Genomic DNA, 21,824 nt, shown 5'->3' on the forward strand with positions numbered 1-21,824 from the left:
GACAAAAGAATTAGCATTTTCAACATTGACTCATCTGAGATGAAACAAAAACATAACATGCAACATTCAAACTTAAAACTATAAAGAGAATGCCTTGCCATGTTGAAGATGTTCCTTAAATGGTGGAAATCAAACTTGAAGCAACACTTACTATACCGTCTGACATTGAAAAAATAGGTTTTTGGGATTTGAGTAACAATGAGATGAGAAGACTGAGGTTCAAGGAGTTCAACTATTCATGAGATTTTCATTAATGATTGAAGAAGAATGGTTATAAGATGAGAGTTAGGAACATTGTGGGATTTTAAAATAGGGGAGGATTCTTTTACACCAAAATTTAGTTACATTATTCACATTCAATTTTATTCATTCATTTCTTTAAATCCAAAGGACAAAAAACTGAGTGAAAAAGGTGTTGAGAGAGAAAAATATGAATCTTGGGTGATTTTTAAATTTCACCCATTTGATTGGTTAGATTTATAGAAATGAATGAATGAAGATTAAATATAACTAATATAATTTAATTTGAGTGTAAATGTATATTCTCTTTAAAATAAAGTTGGGTCCAAATTTCAAATCCGAAAGTAAACAAAATAATCTCATCCATTCATTTCTTTAAATCCAACGAACCAAAGAGTAAGTAAAAAATGTGTTGAAAGAGAAAAATATGAATCTTAAATGACTTTTAAATTTCATATATTTGATCTATTAGATTTATAAATATGAATGATGAGATTGAATATAACTAATATAATTTAATTTGGGTAAATATATTTTTCTTCTTTAAAATAAAGCTGAGTCCAAATTTCAAATCCAAGAGTAAACAAAATAATGTCTTCATAAGATCCAAATATGGACTGGGCTTAGCCCAACAAAAGCCCATAAAATGATCTAAATAGAATGGAACCCTACTTCTCCAGAACACTATATATATACTTTTCACACTTTCATTTTCAAAACCCTAATCTCATTTCGCACTCTCAAACAGCGATCAATCTCGTGCGTTGCGATGGGTTCCAGCGAGTTGGCTTGCTCTTATGCTACCTTGATCCTCCACGATGAAGAGATTGCAATCACCGTGAGTCTAATTCTCAATTATTCCAATTTTTTGATCTCGATTTCAGTTACACGTTCCTGCGTTACTTTAAGAACAATTGTTTGTTTTTGTGAAGGCGGAGAAGATTTCCACTGTGTTGAAGGCTGCTCAGGTGAACGTTGAATCATACTGGCCAAGTTTGTTTGCTAAGCTTGCTCAGAAGAGGAACATCGATGACCTCATCTTGAATTCCGGTGGAGGCGGTGCTGCTGCGGTTGCCGTCGCTGCTCCTGCGGCCGCCGCCGTTGGTGCTGCCGCCGCAGCTCCAGCTGTTCAGGAAAAGAAGGTATGATTCTGACATTTCTAAAGAATATCGTGTCTCTGTTAGTGTTTCTTGAATCTTGTTTACAAATTAGTGATATACAACTGAATATTCATTGTGCAATTATATTTTATATCGTATATATAGTTTAATTTTTATGAATCTAAGTTAGTTATCTACACATTAAGGGTAAAGGGAATGGTTACTTCTTTGTTATGTTCCAGGGAACCGAATAGAATATTAGACAGTAATAATTTGTTTTGTTAATTAATAACCAAATCGTGTTTTTTGAAGTGCATGGCATAATTGTGAGAAGTAACCCACTTTGAATGTGTGGAGTGTTCATCGAAGATCATTTTTCCTAACTTAAACATGTATTTAGGATGCCAACACTGAGATAACTTGAATTTGTTTCATCTAAGATCGTACATATTGCTCTGTGCTTAATTTGTTGTGTATTTTCTTTCCAATTCTTTCTTATTTCGCTTCAGCATTGCACTTAATTTTGTCACTAATCTGATATTCCAATAATGATGCCTGTTGTATGCTATAATTCGCATTTGGTTGTGAACATGTAAGATTTGTGAGTGCTTATTTTGTTAAAAATTATTCCGAGCAGTCAATTAGATGCTGGTTGTGCATTGGTTTTATATCTCCAATCAGGAAATTGGATATGATATCGTTTCCTGAAATAACTGACATGACTGTTGTATCTTGTGATTATGTTATTTTTACTCAGTTATATATGACTATCTTGGCTTTATGTGCAAACTGTAGCTGCTGTGTTTAGAATACAGTCCACACTCAAAAGTTCAATAGTAAACGTCTCACTTATTTTACTTAGGATGCCATAATGTGCACTGCCAGGATATTGATGTCTTGGTGCTAGAGTTCCATTTTTATTTTGTCTCATGGCGTGTTTTGGTGCATCAGGATATGTTTTCATGAAATTTTGCACTTCATTTCTTGTTGCACATCACTAATTTTGTTCAGTTATTTGCTTGCGCAAGATTGTCTAGCTTTTTTTAACTTACACTTGAATTTCTATTTGCAGGATGAGGCCAAGGAAGAAAGTGATGATGACATGGGTTTCAGCTTGTTTGATTAGGTTTTTCTTTTAGTTTGTTGCTAGCCAAACTAGGCTGAAACGTGAAGTTTTTTTGTTCTATGATTTTTTTTTTGAGGTGAATCTTAGCCAATTAACTATTGTGGTAAATCGATCTCTAATTTACTTGTTTTGTTTTTGTATTCTGTTGTCATATTTTTTGGATTTTGTCTTTACCAATCTTCGTTCCAAAGTAACCTGAAATTTGCATGGACCATAAAGTGCAACTATGTTTTGTTGGAAAAGTCGTATGCACTTTACACGTTAGAAGTGTTTAGTGATGTGGTATTTTCAACACGAAAAGATGTATGCAATGTCTGTATATTAAGTATAATTCAACGGATGTTAGTTATGTAGGAGAATAGAGTTCATATTTTTGTGCTATGCAGGTAAGCCAATTTCAACGATGGTGATAAAGATATACTTGATTCTTGAATTAGACGCCTAGTTTTCATCATGATTTTGTTTCTGTTTTTTTTCCTATACATTAGTAAGTTTAAATATTAATATGTTCGATTCATTTGGTATTTTCTTTTAATATATTTTTATTATTGGTTTTCCCGCTGTTCTTGCCTAGGGTACTTGCTTATACATTAATTTTTGTCAACCTGACTTTTTCAAACGGCAAAGGATTTTGTGGTCTTTAAGTCTGCAAACCTGAGTTTTTTTAAGCCGTGTGCGGCAAAATAAAGAAAAAACGAGGACGCAATTTTCTCAGTCATGAACATTTGGAGTGAAGCATGAAATAAACTATGTTAGATTTTGCAGGCACTCCCAATTTATTTCACGAGGTACCCGTGACATGTTTCTCACGTTTATCATGCTAATAACTCGTGGTAATTCAGAAACTGGTCAAGGAATGGACCCTCCAGTGCCTGTAGTTCCTCGATATTTGCCTTTGTTGCCTATGAATGAAGATATTTTGTCTCGATCTATGATCTTATTTGTATTCCAAACTAATTAAAATGTTAGTAAAGACATGAAGAGACAGTTTTTGGGAAAGAGGATCCCAGTGAGTTGACTATGTGCAGAATGAGGCATATGTACTGTTTGTCTTACTTGGCAGCTATGTGGGTACCTTAGTAAAATCTACCAAGCTTGAAGATCCAATGCACCATCTCACATTTGAGGAAACATTGATCTTTTGTGCAGGGATATATGATAATATACTGAGATGTGACAAAAACGCAGAATAAAGCAGATTTATGTGTGATGTTTTTTGTAATGAGCTATTTTCGCAGAAAACCACTCCTTGGTATCTTGCAAAATTTGATATAAAAAGGAACATTGCAATTCATTTACCTCCATCGTAGCAACATTACACAAAGGCCGAGCCACAATAAACTAGTGTTGTTTTCTAACAGCTGCATATAACCACAACTATAAACTCATAACAATTCAGAATGTTCGTTTTGGATGAGACTATGACCGAGGAGTTCCATTGTTTTGGGGCATGAGAAAAATAGAGTTACAAGTCATTACAATCGAAAACTTTAACATTATGTTTGGTTGCATAGATGAAAAGTGGTGGAAAATCCTTTAGTTCCAAAATTAAATAGGGAGGAAGGAAAAAATATGGATGGGTCTCATAAGAAACTTTTCCTCCCTAATTTGGGAAGAAAATGAAGGAAGGAAAGAATTAGTTAACTTATTTTTATTTTTATGTGAAGTTAATTAACTTAATTTTATTTTTTTTGCTTTTGAGCTCACAAATAAATAATAATTGTGTATGCTAAAAGATGAAGTGAAAAGAAAAAAGAATTATCATTACTTAAAATTATCAACTAAGTAATAAATAATAAATAAATTAGAAAGACAAAACAAAAAAATGTGGAAATGAGATGATTAGAAATATAAAAATGATTGTCATATATGAGTTATATTTTCTTTTAAACATACTAGGAAGAAAAATATGTATGTAGGATGTTAATGATTTTCTTTGAATTTTATAAACAAATATTGTTATATTAAACTTAGATTATATGTAATTTAAAAATTAGATATCTACATAATTATATATATATATATATATAATGATGACATTTATGGCATTTTCAATACATTATGAATAAATATGTTTTTCTTTTCTCTACTTTCCTTCCATTTTCAATATTGCCAAATAATAAAATTATCATCCCAATTTCTACTTCTTTTCTTTCCCTCCACTTTCATTCTTAAACCAAACATAGCCTAAGGCTTTGGTTCCATAGATTTTTTTCACTTATAAACTTTTACTAATCCTCTTTTATTCAATAAACCCAATACTTCATGATCTCAAACAATTATGTGAGAATTCAATCAAACACCCAAACATGAGACTTGGATTAGAGCTGGACATTATTCTGACAAAAACTGGATGAATATACTTCTGTCAAATGAAGGGCTTTTCAACAACTTTGTCCATGAAAGAATTCAGGTATAGTTTTGCACTCATCCCTCATTTGTCCAATTCTAATATATTTGAATCACTTAATACAACTTATACTCCATGTCTGAGTCCTTGATCCATCATTGGTCCCTAACGTATAGAAGATACACAAATAGCCACAACAACGCTAAGCAAAATCGCAACATCACTAAGAAGATGTTTGTGAGAGACGAGATGGAAGGGGGTGACATGTAATGGAGATTATGAAGGGTGAAGGGGGAGATGATGTTTGACTAGTGGTGGTTAAGTTATTGTTCCATCTTGATTATCTAGGCGTCCTAACTATTTAAAGGTAGTCGCATACCCGACCATGCAAAGCCGAGTATGACTGATCAAGGAGTTTGTTCGGAAGCCAACCCCTTCATGGCCGGATATTCCACGTCTAATCCAGGATCACTTCCCACCTAACACACCGTTGATAACGCACTATGCCACATTGCAAATCCCACCTATCATCCTGCCACACGACAAAGACAGACTGCAAAACGTCTGTCAAGCCTGTCACAAGCTACAAGCTAACTATGTACAGAGTACGGTCCTGCCAAAGCCGCTTGACATGGGAAAAGTAGCCCTCGATATGTTAGGATGGTTGGCCATGCCAATAGTACCCTCTAGGACCACGTCAGCCAACTCAACCACTATAAATAGGGGGTCTCCTCTAACAGGAATTATCACTGAGAAATCATCACTTGATATTATTATTCTCTATTTACTTCTCATACCTCATTTATTGCTCCAAAAATTACATCTACAATCTTACTGCCTTGATTGTCGGAGAAATTTTTCAGGTAGCTCCACCGGCGGGTCCAAGTCAACTCCATCTAGATTCTGAATGACTCGAACCTGGATACTCAAGATCTCATGCCCAAACATCTAGTCCGACCAAACCGTTCATCCACAAAAGAATATTGACGTTGTCTATGGCTTACCTACACCATGGTTACCACAAAAAATCAAGCAAACCCTACCAACCACATAGAACCAGCACCCACAAAATACCTCCAAACCATCATACACCCTCTATCAAACCACTATCCCAACTACAACTCTCACAACAAGCTAGCTGCAGCCACCACAATGCTCCAAAATAACCTCTTCCCACCACCCAACAACTATTGCAGATCATGGAAAAGCAAGAGAGGATAATCCAACAGAAAGTTGGCCTACTCGAGGAACTCCGCCAATCCCACAAGGAATCCAGTCACCAACCCTCGTTGTCGGTCACCATCGCACGCACCGTTGAATCGGCTAGTGAATCACACCTAATTCACAACCCACCCATGCAAACAAAAACCACAAACAACTCTCACATCTCCGACCATATTGTCTGCGGGGCCAAGTATCCCTTCACCAATGACATTATGTCTTACCCCCCTACCAAAACACTTGGCCTGTCCAACTAACATCGACCAATATGATGGCTCCTCCAATCCTCAAGACCACCTCAATGCTTTCGAGGCATCTATGCTCTTCCATGTTGCCATGGATCCTATCCTGTGCCAAACTATCCCGCAAACTTTAAAGCGCATAACTCTCTAATGGTTCACTAGGCTCACACCCAACAACATCGATCAATGGTCCACTTTGGCCAGCCAATTGAACATCCGCTTCACAACCAACAAAGAACAACCAAGGTCTTCCTACACCTTGTCCGAGATTCGGTAAGGTCTGCACGAGTCTACCTGTGCATACTTAGACATGTTCAACGCTAAGGCCATTAAGGTCCAAACTTTAAGCCTTGAGGTGGTCGTCTACGTACTAGTCATGGGTCTTAAGGATGGCATTTTCAGCATAGAGCTGGCCAAGTATACTGATCTCACTTTTCAGGATAGAGCCTTATCAACATAGAAGAAACTCACACCGTTCGATCACTCGACGAGCACCATACACACAATCCCTCATGAGAAATCAAACGACCAAGGTTCCACGACCACCTAAGATATGACCCCCAAACCAAAATACACCACTTACACCCCTCTAAACGTTAGTTGCTCCAAAATTTTGCAAGAAGTCATGACCACATACCTAGTTCAGCTCCCCAAGCCTAATCCAAATACCAAGGTGAGGTCGCAAGATCGAACAAAGTATTGTGAATACCACAACACATTTGGCCACATGACCGATGACTGTACCCAGTTACAAGACACAATTGAAGACTTCATACAAACGAGCCACCTGCAACGCTTTATTGCAGGAATAACACAACAAAGGCGATCACCTCGACACGATGACTCAACCCTATAAGGAGACACTCCCCTACAAAATACCGACAGGGACAACCACCAAGACGAGGATGGGCAGATAGATATTGCCCAAACAACCAAAGGTAGAAGAACCTGGTTGATATTAACACCATCTCTGAAGGGTTTGCTGCGGGAGGCACTTCATGTTCGACTCAAAAGCGATATGTACGGGAAATTATGTAGGTAACCACCAATAATTCTCAAATCAATAGACATGATACCCTATCTCCTTCGAATGACATGATTATGAGGGCATTGTCCAGGATCATGATGATCCCTCAATCATCACTACTAAGTTGAATAACAAGAAGATCGACAGACTCTTCGTTGACTAGGGGAGTTCCGTTGATTATGAAGGCATAACTCCGTAAGGATACTTAGATGTATGGTTGACCGTTGATGACCAACCCCTTAGCAGAAAAATCTAAACCAAGTTCCTGGTTATAAACTTCCACTCAGCATACAACGCTATCTTCGACTGACCAAAGCTAAACCGTCTTGAGGTTGTGGTGTCTACCCCACACTTGTGCATGAAATTTCTCTCCCAACCTCTGGGCCTGCACCATCCGTGGAAGCCAGTATTCTGCTCATAGCTGTTATCAAACGAGCATCCACATTTTCTCGACAACAACCAAAGAACAACCCACAATGAAAAGAAGAAAGGGAGTGTACATGGTGGCAATGAGCAATTCGACTACAATGGAGAAGCTCATGGGCTATTCATCTATTTCGGTGGCCGACGAGTCATCTGGCCCCTTCACTTGAGCTCCACTCGCCCACCCAAAATGAAGGCATGTAGCAGCGACATACTTGTTGCGTCAACCCAAGCATCACGACCCCCGAAGTTGTTTTCCGTTTATTCCTCCAAGTGTAATGTTAACCCACTCGCAATCGGACAACCCCTATAACACACAGAACAAATATCCATATGAATAAAACGTGAATAGAAGACAAACAGAAAATAAAGAGAGTAAGACATCTAATGAATATTACTCATTGACGGCGTGGAATTACACAAAATATTACATCCAGACATATACGCATAACATACACAATATATATCACATACATAAATGCAAATGATGAATGGCGTTATAACTCAAACCATGAGGATTAATATCCACGAGCTTAATGTTTGAATGCTATGTTTATTTCATCTATCCTTACACCAATATCCTCCCAATAAACTATTCAGAAATAACACTGACTACAGGTCCCATAACAAGCTGATTTGAACGCACCAAACTATTATTCGCAAGGATATATGATTGATCTGTTCCAAAGAACTGTCCCTTTCAGGATGGTGTCGTATCAAACACTTTCTAGGCATCCCTCTCATCGATCCTGATTGCAAAGAGGGGTTGTCAAAGATCATCTAGTTTTCACTGTGAGAACTGTCTGATCCAACAGAATACCTCATCCAAGAATACAAGGGACTCGTCTCACCTAGACTCTCCTTCAAGACTTTGCTGACGAACCACCGCCATCGTTGTTCCTCTCAACATCTCGGGGTTCATTAGTCTCCGTAAATTTCCTCTCCACTACTTCATTTTCCATAATGAGTATGCACACTAACCGAGGTTAGCTGATTAAATCTTTTAATCATTCTTTTATATGATCGGCCCAATCTAAGACATCTTCCAAAGGAATGCTTCTTGTGGAACCCGATCTTACGTCATCATGTAATAGAGGAATAACATCCTTACCACTACGAACCATCACTGAATATCCTAGACGATCACATGACCAAGCCTCTTACGGTCAGACGACCTCACTGCATTGTATCATGTAATCCTTTTTGAGCATTTCCCTAATCACGACCTCACAGTCGAAAACTTTGCCCTAAATAGGCGCAAGAACAAAGGTACTTGTATAAGTTTGTCGATTTGGGCACCAAACTTAATCATCTGATTCCCGGTCTTTCCCAAGTGTAAATACACTTCACACCCAAGCTAGGGCTATTGTCTAAGCAACCAAAACAATTAGAAACATACAAAAATATTGTTTGTCTCTCGCTCAAGCTAGATACTATCGCTCAAGCGACGAACTCATCAAAAGAGACTTAATTCTCTTCTTCATTCTCGCTTAAGCAAGGGACTGCTGCTCAAGCAACAAATCCATCAAAAATTGGTAGAAATACATGTCTGGTCCTCACCCGGGCAAGGTACGGTCGCTCGGGCGCCAAAAATGCCTAGAATAGGCCCAACTAGTTGTCTAGCCCTCGTCCAAGCGAGGCTGGTTGACCCAGACGAGGGGTTGCTCGCCTAGGCACCAAATTTGGGCCTCATCCTCTACTTCTCTCTCGCCAGGCGATGCTGGCTCGCCTGGGTGAGGTGGTCCAGTTACTAGGACCATTTCCTCTCCATTTTGGGCTACTAGATCAAAACTCTCCACTATTTTCGATCCCAATGCGTTTTAGTTTCTCGAGTGGTGTTCCTTCATGGATAACTACCATATTACTTGATATTTTAAGTTATCCTAAGCATACAACTTAAGAAATTATCCGTATAAAATCTAAGCATGCAAATATTTGATTAAGTACAGGTTTTCCTAATACACAAATATAACTCCAAACTTTTGAGATAGTTTAGGAGATCTGGGTGTCATATTCGAACACCACTATGTCAGGATGTATTCTCCCTCACCTTAGGTTGTCGTGTGCTTGATTTCCTTTACGTGAGATTGGGTTGATCGTCCAACTTTGAAAGCTTCGAAACTAAACATACGAAAACAATTGAGTGATTTGCGAATAAATTTTACATGATAACACTTTAATCCATTTATGAACTCAACGACTTTCACCTATCCGGTCCAAGATTCATATTTTTGAACTATCCTTTTTCCTCGAAAGTCTTGTTCCCGATTTCTAACATTTTCCAAGCACTACAACATTTTTCACCTAAAACAATGGCTAAAAATCATTGCCAAATGTAGAAAAACCATTCTCTTTGTCCTAGGCAACATTTTTATAACCGTGGTAGTCTAAGGCGCTGTCTTTTGTTTAGGCCACGGTTTTTGTACTTTTGACAACACTTTTTTAGAACCATTGCCTAGTATTTAAGATAGGCAACGATTTTTCTCCATCGTCAACACCAACAATTAAAAACCGTTGCCTATAAGAAAAGATGAAAACCATGACCATCGTCCATATAGGCAACAACCTAAAAATCATTGCCTTTTGTCATTTAAATAGGCAACAATTTTCCTTCATTATTAGCACGAACGACTAAAAACCGTTCCCTATAAGAATACTAATAATAATAATAATAATTATTATTATTATTATTGTTAACTATGTTTTTGAACCTGAATCACAATAAATCTACAACAAACATTCATGAAATCAATTCAGTGATACACATAAAAACAATAATACTAAATATTGTTTTTACAATAATAAATGAGTTTATACAATTGTATAAAAGATCATATTAAAACAAAACTCATTTGATCAAATAATTACACTCATCTCTAATGGTTGTTTATGTGTATCTCTAATAAAACGATGCCAAAATAGGCATACTTGATCAAATATTTTTTACAACCCAAAATTTGACCCCACTATGCAAAAACTTGATTTTTCTTCTTCTTACTCAACTTGATCTCGAAAAATGCTCTTCATACTCACTAATTGGTTGGTCTTCACCGTGTCCAATATTGCACTTCAGCCAAACCATGTTCCTTGAATAATTGTAGAAATCACATCTACAGAACCGTTAGTGTGTAATGATTGAATAAGGTTACTTCTTCTACATAATAATCTAAGAATGATTGATGAGAATAAGAACAAAGATCTGTTTCATGGACAGGCTGGCTAGTGACATAAGTATATGTGTTATGACTAAGGCGTAACTGAAGCTTAGAGATAACATTAAATATTCATGTTCTATAGTCTAGATAAGAAATTAAAAGGTAAAAGGTACCAATTCCAAGTAGCATTACTCATTCATGATCAGGTGAACCTCTAAGTACCAACTACATTAAACCAGATAATTGTTTGTGTCAGTATGCACAAAGTATGGTGCAGATAAACAACTAAATGATGAAGAATAATGACATAGTGCACGAGACTCTCACTTAGTGGTTCAGATAAATTACTAAAAGATATTGAGATTATAGTCAATGTTTTCAAAAGTGATGCAGAATTAATATTGTAGGTAAATGAAACACAATGAGACTTACAATGGTAATGTTGTTTCCATTGAGTAAAATCTGATCTAGCTTTGTTATCCACATTTGGTGGTAGATGAATGATGCATTCCATGCTTTTTTTAACCATGGTACCACAAAAAAACAAATCTAGATTACTTTAACATCATTATATTAGTACTGTAATGATGTTGTGAAGTAATAATTAACTAATAAAAAGGAACATACAGTACAAGTAGAAAATGAGAAGAATAGAGTACCCACCTTGACCCATAAGTTTCTGACATGGTCCCAATCAAGTAGGTGATAAAGAAGGGTATAGAGCTATGTTCTAAAGGATAAAACAATGGAGTTGATAAGATCAACAAACTTAGTACCATATAAATATGACATTGGTAGATACACCAATCGAGTGTGACACCACATCCTTCTAGGATGCATAGGAACAAAGTAAGGAACCAACAATATCTCTGGTGGTATTAGGTTTATCCCTCTCCATTCCTATACGCCAATCACCTATTCATATTTCATTTTACTATATATTATCCAACCACCATTTCATTAAATTATTAATTACTCAAATGATCAACTACTACTGTAACATGATAATTAAATTGTATACTTACTGAAAGCTAGAGTTTGCCCCATGATGGAATGGAAGTGACACCACCACGATCAAGAATCCATTTTCTTGAATTTTGCATAGCACCTATCATCTATGTCTTCTCCAAGCAATCTCAAACTTACATAACTTAGAGTTGTACAAAACATAGTGATGCACCCTTCTATATGCAATCCTCACCCTCCATCTATGTTCTGGTGAGTAAAGAGATAGTGCGTCATCTCTCTTTGATGATCAATGTTCAAGATTGTATTAAGTGCTTCAGTCCCATATAATCCAATGACCAAAGTAGGAAGAAGAAACAAAGGACTACCATAGTCACCAGGCCAGAAACCATCCTCACTCTGAAGTGTTGACATTGATCTCAATGCTTTTTTCAGTGTCCTTCCTACTACTTCCTCGCTTATATCTTCTATTTCCTTTTCAACTTTAACATTATTATTACCACTTACCTTCATGTCTTTTAACCTTTTTTCCCTCTCAAACTGCACACACATACATAAATACATGATTAATATAATAATAAGAAGATAAAATTGTTATACATATATATGTATACGGATACCAACAGTCTCATTAATAGATAATTTCTCACTCTCAATACTTTCTCCTTTCTTCGTAATTTACTATGTAAAAACCATTTTTTAACACAATCCAAACAAAAGAAATTATCTTGAAATCGCTTTTGGGCAAACATTACTCAAATAAACAAATTCAGTCCAGAATCTATTGAATTATGATGTATTACACTGCTTATAATCATAATCTAACCAACCACTGATATAGTTAGTTATAGAATGCAATGAAAACTGAAATGTATATATACCTTCTAAGAGACTTTTGCACAGCCATGTTACAAATATAACGATTATCCTTGGGAGGAGTAACTGAAGGTAATGAAGCATTCTCCTGCGAGAGTGAGGTAGAGCTTGTTGGAACCGGGGACGGCGAAGTTAGAGAGATCGGAGGGGGAAAAGAAGACGAAGTGGGTGAGAGCAAGATCATCTTGACGAAAGCCGAGGATGAAGAACTGAACTCGATAGTAGTTCAAATTGGTGAAGCCTGCGTCAGAGAAGAAGAATGTTATAATTGTGTTAAGGAATTTAGGATTTTATTTTACCTTCCAAAAAGAAGAGAGAAAAATTAAGAAAATTCTCCGCTTCAGATCTCGCCATGGATGAACAGTTTCTCAAACAAATTCAGTCTATTGAAGGTGGCGCTAATGGCTGCAATGGGAGAAAAAGGTTCACATTAAGAAGATTAGGGGTTGTGTTTGAATGAAAAGGATAGGGTCACTAGAAGAAGAAGGCTATATGTTAAGAGTAGAAGATAAATTTAAACATAAACGAAATATAAAAAAATAATAAAAGTAATTGAGAATGACTTTTTTATAACTCATAAGACAACACCACATAGAAAACCATGATCAAATATAATTTAATAATCGTTCTCTATTATAATTTCATAGGCAACATTATAAATATCCTGCTCCAAGACTAAATAAAACTAATTGTAAAAACAACGTCGCCTATTCCTTTTCAAGAATGGTTTAAAACTGTTGTAGTAGATAAATGTACAAAATTAACATATAAGAGAACAATATAAAAAACTGTTGTCTATTCTATTCTACGATCATAGTTTTGAAATCGTTGCAAATTGATGCGTTATCATAGGCAAAAAATGTAGTAGTGAAGGTACGTTTTTAATAAAGTTTACACTTTATCACCTCATAGATTTATATTTTCATGGAGACTTTTTAAGTCATACTTCATCATTTTAAGGTAAGTTTCTTAATCCAAATCCACACTTTTTAAACCAATATCTCCCAAGTTGATCTTACCACTTTAAAGCAAGTCATCTTAAGTAGATTCCATATTTTGCATAATAGGTTTTCATGGTCATTTCAACACATTCTTGATAGTGTCGATCTCATACTTAAACAACATTTAAAATCAAATTTTCTTAAGTTACACGAATCACTTTAAAGTAAGCTTACCTTAACAATGTTCATCCTATAACAAATCAACCATCAATTACTTCATAACACTTTAAGTTTATAAAGTCGAGACTTTTATAAGTCATCTTTTATCCCAAATCATTACTTGAACTTAAAAATCAAAGATATCATTTACTAATCAAACTTTTACTCATAATATTTTAAAACAACACTTTTTCATAAAACTCATCCATAAACATTTTGGAATTCAAAGTTAGAAACTAAACTTTTCCTAAACACATATAGGTCATGATTTAGACCTAATGCTAAGAAAAGTTTTGATCTTTAAACTTATCATTAAACACTTTAAATGTTCATTTGATAAAAAAATCATCCCCTTTGAAACAAAATCAAATTTCAACATTAAAAATATATTATTCTAAACTTCTCCAAGGTTATAGTTTTTCAAGCCAAAAACAAGTGGAAAAGTCCAACCTTTGCATGGTTAGGAAAACTCCTTAAATGTTCCTTTGATATACAACCATCACCTTTAACCATGTTTGGGGGAAAAAAGTCAATGGTTTTTCAAAAAAGAGTTTGTGTAAGAGATAGGTGAGTGATTTTAGGGATTTTGTGTAAGAGTATATGTATTTTTGCTTGTTTAACAAGCACGCCTCTTACATGAAAGCGATGTGACCTTTTTGGCGAAACATTCTTGATTAAATCATGCCAGAGTATTGTCGGCTAATACTCGGTCGGATCTTAAAATCTCCCGATTTCAGTTTACGGTTAGAACTTCGAAACACAAAATTCGGAGTGAAAAATATTTATAAATGCGTTTTGAACGAAATTGATGTCTATCTTGACTCGAAATAATATTTCGAAGTCACTGGCACAATTGGAATTTGATTCCGGGTTACGGAACTCAAAACCACGTTATTGGGCCGAATTCGGGTGAATTAGGGCCCAACAGCAGCTCAAAAACATTTCGTCACAGAAAACTACGAAAATTAGCACAAAGTAAAAATCACAAAAAAAGACTAACACTCAACTATGGTTTAGCCTAAATAAATCCCGATTAATTTCTAAAATTAATCGTTGATAAAATAATTAATTAATAAAACATACACATAAAATTCACGGTGTCGTATCAAATACTTTTTTGGCATCCCTCTCATCGATCCTGCTTTCAAAAGGGGGTTATCAGAGATCGTCTAGTTTGTGCTGTGAAAACTGTCCGATCCAACAGAATACCTCATTCAGGAATACAATGGACTCGTTTCACCTAGACTTTGTTAACGAATCACCGCCATCGTCGTCCCTCTCAACATGGCAGAGCTCGTTATTCTCCCGAGATTTTCCTCTCCACTACTTCATTATCCATAATGAGTATGCACACTAACCGAGGTTAGCCGATTAAATCTTGTAATCATTATTTTTTATGATCGGCCCAACCTAAGACATCTCCCATAGGAATGCTTTTTATGGGACCTGATCTTTCGTCATCACATAATAGAGGAATAACATCCTTACCACTACGAACCATCGCTGAATTACCCTAAACGACTACATGGTCAAGATTCTCACGACATCACCATCGGAAACCTTGCCCTAATAAGGTGCAATAACAAAGGTAACTGTATAAGTTTCTTGATTTGGGAACCAGACTCCTCACTTCAGCCACGGTCTCTCCCAAGTATTAGATACACTTCTCATCCAACCTGGGGCTATTGCCTAAGCAATTAATCAATCAAAAACAACTCAAATTATTATCTGTATCTAGCCCAAGCGAAAAATTCATCAAAACAAATTCAATCTATTGTCTGGCTCTCACCCAAGTGAGGGACTGTCGCTCAAGCGACAAATCCACCAAAAACGGACCGAAATCACTACCTAGTCCTCGCTCGGGCAAGGGACTTTTGCCCGACGCCAAAACCTCCCAGAACAGGAAAAACACATTGCCTGGCCCTCGCTCAGGCGAGAACCACTCGCTCAAGCGACACTGACTCTCCCAGGGGAGGGTGGTCTAGTGGCGAGGATCACTCTCTCGACCTTTTGGGCCACCGTATCGAATTTCTCCGTTGTTTTTTATCCTTACACATTTTAGTTATTCGAGTGGTGTTCCTTCATGGTTAACTACCATATTACTTGATATTTTAATCTATCCTAAGACATACAACTTAAGAAATTATTCGTACTTAATCCAAGCATGTAAACATTTGATTAAGTACGGGTTTCTTAATATACAAATATAACTCCAAACTTTTGAGGTAGTTTAGGAGATCCGGATGTCCTATTCGGACACCACTATGTCATGATGTATTCTCCCTCACCTTAGGTTGTTGAGCGATTGATTCCCTTTAAGTGTGGATGGGTAGGTTGTCCGACTTCGAAAGCTTCGGAAGTAAACAAAAAACAAGTTAGTGATTTGCAAATTAATTTTTTACATGATAACCCTAAGGTAAAGACATCGTTTAACCTATTTATGAACTCAATCGCTTTCATCCATTCGGTCCAAGATTCATATTCTTGAACCATCCTTTGTCCTCGAAATTCTTGTTCACGATTTCCATCGTTTTCAAGGTAATATTTTAATAAAGTTTATATTTTTATCACCACATAAATTTATACTTTGATGGAGACTTTTTAGGTCATACTCATCACTTTAAAGTAAGTTTCTTAATCAAAGTCCATAATTTTAAATCAATATATCCTATGTTGACGTTACCACTTTAAAGCAAGTCATCTTAAGTAGATTCCATATTTTGTATAATAGTTTTCCATGATCATTTCAACACATTCTTTTATAATACAACTACAAGTGTTGATAATGTTGATCTCATACTTAAAACAATATTTTAAATCAAGATATCCTTTGTTAGTCTTACCACTTTAAAGTAAGTTAACTAATGTAGATTCAACAAGTTACATGATCATTTTAACACCTCCAACTTTAAGGATGACCACAAGGGTTAATAGGTGTTGGTTCATAGTCATGAACAATATGAATCATTTTTCAACAAAACTCATCCAACTTATAAACATCTAACTTAGAAACATGGCAAAATAATTACTTTCTATCTTGTCCAAGGCTATGGTTTCTCAAGCCAAAAACAAGTGAAAAGGTTCAAGCTTTACATGGTTCAAAACTCCTTAAAGGTTCATTTGATTTCATACTCATTCCCATTTCACTAAAATAAAAAATGCATACTTTTAAACACTAAAAGCAGCCTCATGAACAACAAGGAGTTCATGGTTTCAAAAATAACTTTCTAAGTTCAAGAAAACACATATTTAGAGTTTTGAGCATAAAAAGAGTTAGGAAGACTATATGAAGATTTCAACGGTTGAAAATATTCTTAACATACATATAAACATCATACTAAAATTTAATAAACACCTAATGGTTAGATATTAAAGGATGAAGAATAAAAAATGGAGAACTATCTTGAGTGTTCTTAGAAATTCAAAAGTGAAGAGAGAGAGTGAAAATTCCAAGTGTTTTCTCCAAGCTAGGAGTTGGCTCTTTGTTAAGTGCCAAAATGTTAATGAAATGTGTATAATTTTAGGGCACTTTGTGTGGATTTATGATATAATTGCATATAATTCCCAATAATCTAGCAATCTTGTATTGTTTATGAATTTAAGTAATTGTTGTCATTTGTAGGTAAGAAAGGATGAAACAAGGAGGAAAAGAGAGAAGAATATGTTTTTGACAGCACTAGCCTCGCCCAAGCGAGGTAATTCAGAGGAAAATCACCAGAAAACACTGGTACCCCTCGCTCGAGCACTATTTCAAGACAAAAAACCTCATGCTTACTGTTTCTCCCTCGCCCAAGCGAGGGAGACTTGCCCAAGCGAGGTGTTCAGGCGTGGAAGTGCAACTTCTCTCGCTCAAGTGAGATATCTGTCGCTCAAGCGAGAAGATTTTGTAATGCTGAAATTTACTCTCTCTCTCGAGCGAGAATCTCTAACTCGAGCGAGATACCAGAAGTCTGGAACAAATATAGGCGGTTACGAAAAGAAGAGGGGGGTTATCCAACCATTTTCCAAGCTTTTTCACACGATTTTAGGGAGAGAAACACTAGAGAGGAGGGGAGAAGTCGTGGGAACGACTTTAGATTTGGAATTTCTTGTATTTCTCATGATCAGAGTGTTGCAATGGTAAGGATGAGTGGCTAGTTTTTCGTAGTTGGGAATCAAAATGTAATCTTCTTACCTTTTGTACTCTTGGATTCAATTCTATATTAATGTTGTTTGATTTTGGAAAGTTTATCCCTTGTTTATTGCTTGATTTCAATTAGCTACTGAATTCATGATTTAAGGTTCAAGTTTAACTGAAGTGGGAAGGTAAACTTGATACTAGATCTGGATTATCTTTCTTGCTACATAATTGGTATAGGAATGGACAATGATGTAGGAATTGCTTTTACATTTGATTTTAATGCTAGTTAATCATCCGATTGTCCAGGGAATTGGTAATCGAGTGATTACCTAAGAATGTTACAATTAGGGGACTGATGTAATTGATTTATGAAAAATGTGCATCAAATTCAGTAACTTCACAAACTATTAGGAATTGAATCTATGGATGTCAAAAGGGAAAAATAGATGAGTTTCGATCCCAACCCTTTTATTTTATTATCTTTTATTGTTATTTCAATTTGATTATTTCTAAAAATCAAGGTAAATATATCAACAAAATCTTGTACATAGTTGCTCAATTGACTCTTGTAGGAATTAGTGTAAATCTACTCCGCTCCCTGAGGACGTTATCCCGGTACTTTACCGGATTTTATTACTTGTACGATACGGTACACTTGCCGTTACATAAAATATCTAACACTCTTAAAGAAAAGAAATCAGATTTGGGGAGGGGAAATACCAAAATATTTTCAAAAAGTGGATTGTGTAAGAGGTAGATGAGTGATTTAAGGGTTTTTTGTGTAAGAGATTTGTACTTTTGCTTGTTTAACAAGCAAGATTCACTCATGAAAGTGATTTGACCTATTCGGCAAAACATTCGCGATTAAACCATGTCCGAGTATTGTTGACTAATACTCGGTCAGATATTAAAATCTCCCGATTTCGGTTTACGGTTAGAACTTCAAAACATGGAATTCAGAGTGAAAAATATTTACAAATGTGTTATGGACGAACTTGATGTCTATCTTGAATATTTCGAAACCAATGACACAATCAGAATTCAATTCCAAGTTACGGAACTCAAACACGTTTTTGGGCCGAATTTGGGCTTGACAGCAGCTCAAAAACTTTCCGTCACAGAAAATTATGAAAATTTACCACAAAATAGGAATTCATAAAAAAAACTAACGCTCAACTACAGTTGAGCCTTAATCAATACCAATTAATTTATAAAATTAATCGTTGGTAAAATAAATAATTAATAAAACATACACATAAAATTCACGGTGTTACAACCCACTAGCAATTTCCTATCTTGGATATACGCATTGATGCGTGTCCAAGACCAATCCTCATTCGCGTACTTCAAACTGATATGGGCAAAGGCGTTGTCCCATGTGAGGTACGTCGTCTCTACTATCAAGGTGGAAACAAAATCCCACTCCACCGCCAGCTCATCCCTCTCCAACCTGAGGGCAACCACCTCTTCAGTCAGGCGGGCAATCTCCTCCCAGGCTTAGTTGTGGGAGTCCTCAGCTGCCTGCCCCTACTCATTCGATAGCTTCAGCTTATCATTAAGCTGACGGATCTCGTATTTTGTCTCTTCATAATGAGTTGTCAAGTTGGCCATCTCAATCTAGGAGGTGATATCGTATTGCGCCATCACCTTCCAAGTACTTGGCGATTGATGCAACCATGATGGAGGTCGCTCGGACCTGCCTCATCATATCCTGGATAGATGATGTGTCGAGGACGACCTTCACCTTGTCGGTCACTAGATTGATCTCGACCGCTTGTGGCACAAAGTATCTTGCAAGAGATTGATCCTCCACACTTGGGGCCTTCCATTTCCCTATAGTGTGGCGAATAGCATGAGGGGGATGATAATGTTAGGCTCTACAGGAGCCTCCCGCTAAGTCTGAGGTAGGCATGGCAAAACGGGTCGCCCAACCCGTTTAGCCCGCGCCCGCAAATGCCTGCAATTATTTAAGCGGGTCAGGCATGCCCGTAATTGGTTAACGAACAAAAAGTCATGCCCTGCCCGTTTTAAAACGGGCTAACGGGCGGCCCGCAGGCATTTTCCTGTTTATATTAAAAAAAGCAACAATAGTGAATGCTAATGAGAGTTGAAGGAATAAGAAGTGAAAACGAAGATGGAATGTGCTGAGCTTTGAAGAATGAAGATGGAAGTGAAATATGAATGGAGTGAAAATAAAATAAGAAAGAAGGGAATTTGGTGTGTGGTGAGTGAATGAAGAATTGAAGATGGTAGAGTGGATTGATGTAGAAGTGTAGAACACTAACACTGTGGCTGTGAGTGTGTGGGTGAAATAAAAGGAATTGCAAATTATAAACGTGAATATGTAATAATGTAAAGGAGTTTGGGCCATTGGGCCAAAAATAAAATTTTAAGGGGTTGAATCTAATGCCCGCGGGCAGCCCGCGAAGCCCGTTTAAAATGCCTGCTAATGGGCCGGGCAATATGGGCTAACAGGCAAAAATACCATGCCCTGCCCGCATTTTTTTGCACGCAATGCGGGCTGGCCCGCGGGCAATACCCATATTGACACCCCTAGTCTGAGGTTCCGACGTAGAAATAGTTGTGACTAGGATCGCAGGAACGACTAGAGCCGCTTAGACCAACCCGCTCTGGTCGGTCAAAATATGAGGAGTAGGTGGAAGATCTGCTACTCGATCAGTCAGAGGGTTTGAGCTCCCCCCGAATTGACTAGAGAATGGAATGGATGAGCTTGTTCGAGCTCATTTCCCCGACCCTAATCACTGGATGATTTGGCTCAACAGTCAATTCTTCCCCAGACGGTCGGCTATGATAGCTACAAAAAAGAGAAAAGGATGAGCATGTAACCAAAAACTTATAAATTTTAGATAGATGACTTAGTACCCACTAATCTGACGTTCAAAGGCCTGGTCGCCTTTGGATAGGCCCGGACAGGATATCGTCAAGCCATTTTCGACCCATCCCAACATTATGCAGGTCGCCTCAATCTCCAGAACCTCGAGCCTCTCAAAGGCATACCTGGACCTTTTGGCCGACATTTGGTGGAGGTTGGCACTCTAGGAGTACTAGAAACGACGCTCTCCCCTGGATCCATAGGCCCACTAATGGGTTGCACCCCAGACTTCAACCTGATAGAACCCCTTCTTCTAGTTTTGACTGAAGAGTCGAATAGGCGGAACAATGCGTGCTTGTTTTTTGACTAGAGGCAAGTTCACCTACGATGTCCGATCCTCTCTTTAACTCTCTAGTAGCGGGAATTGCAGCCATCCAGACCCTTAGAGATTAGAAACTTATTTGCCCTTCCCATGTATGATCTTGACATCCACAACCTATTACTAGAAGAAGTGTCAAATTCTGAACTGGATTCCTTATCCACAACCGAATGTTGCTTCCCCCGAAAAGCTGTCTAGTCCATCCATACGACCTCTTTTCTCATCAACCTCCAGCTTAAGCGGGCCATTAAGGCTGGAAGTGTCAGATCACTCGCCTATCTATGGGCGATTCGATCCCTTGAACGAGATGACCGCGAGACGAAATTGGGCAGATGTACAAACAAAACCTCCACCAAATCGTTACTAGACTCCAGGTCGGTAATAAGGACCATGACTACGAAAGGAAAAAGGAAAGAGAAATTACCTAGAAAGAAGATTGAAAAAAGTTGAAGGAACACACGAGGTTGATCGGCAGTATAATAGTTTCGTTAGTAGAAGATTCAAAAAATAAAGTGAAGAATATGGAGAAGGATCCCCCTCCATTTATAGGCAAAGCTAGGAAAAGGCCACCCATCATGGCCAAACTGAAAACACATCCTACACATT

At 37.0% G+C, this 21,824-nt stretch overlaps 1 protein-coding gene and 2 long non-coding RNA genes across 3 annotated transcripts; 1 reads left to right on the forward strand and 2 right to left on the reverse strand.

The window, feature by feature from the left end:
• Positions 937-2,606, forward strand: LOC109343470 (60S acidic ribosomal protein P1-like). Its single transcript, XM_019581776.1, has 3 exons — positions 937-1,078; positions 1,173-1,382; positions 2,413-2,606. The coding sequence occupies exons 1-3, from the start codon at positions 1,010-1,012 to the stop codon at positions 2,464-2,466; spliced, it is 333 nt and encodes a 110-aa protein (XP_019437321.1). The 5' UTR covers positions 937-1,009; the 3' UTR covers positions 2,467-2,606.
• Positions 2,430-21,119, reverse strand: LOC109343471. The gene is made up of 3 exons (XR_002107215.1): positions 21,109-21,119; positions 10,598-10,605; positions 2,430-2,500 (listed from the first exon to the last, which is right to left on the reverse strand). It is a non-coding gene; the product is annotated as an uncharacterized LOC109343471 (long non-coding RNA).
• LOC109343472 lies at positions 10,846-13,209 on the reverse strand. The gene is made up of 5 exons (XR_002107216.1): positions 12,732-13,209; positions 11,910-12,390; positions 11,548-11,799; positions 11,317-11,399; positions 10,846-11,109 (listed from the first exon to the last, which is right to left on the reverse strand). It is a non-coding gene; the product is annotated as an uncharacterized LOC109343472 (long non-coding RNA).

Source organism: Lupinus angustifolius, chromosome LG03 (assembly GCF_001865875.1).
Source record: "Lupinus angustifolius cultivar Tanjil chromosome LG03, LupAngTanjil_v1.0, whole genome shotgun sequence".
NCBI classification, from domain to species: Eukaryota; Viridiplantae; Streptophyta; class Magnoliopsida; order Fabales; family Fabaceae; genus Lupinus; species Lupinus angustifolius.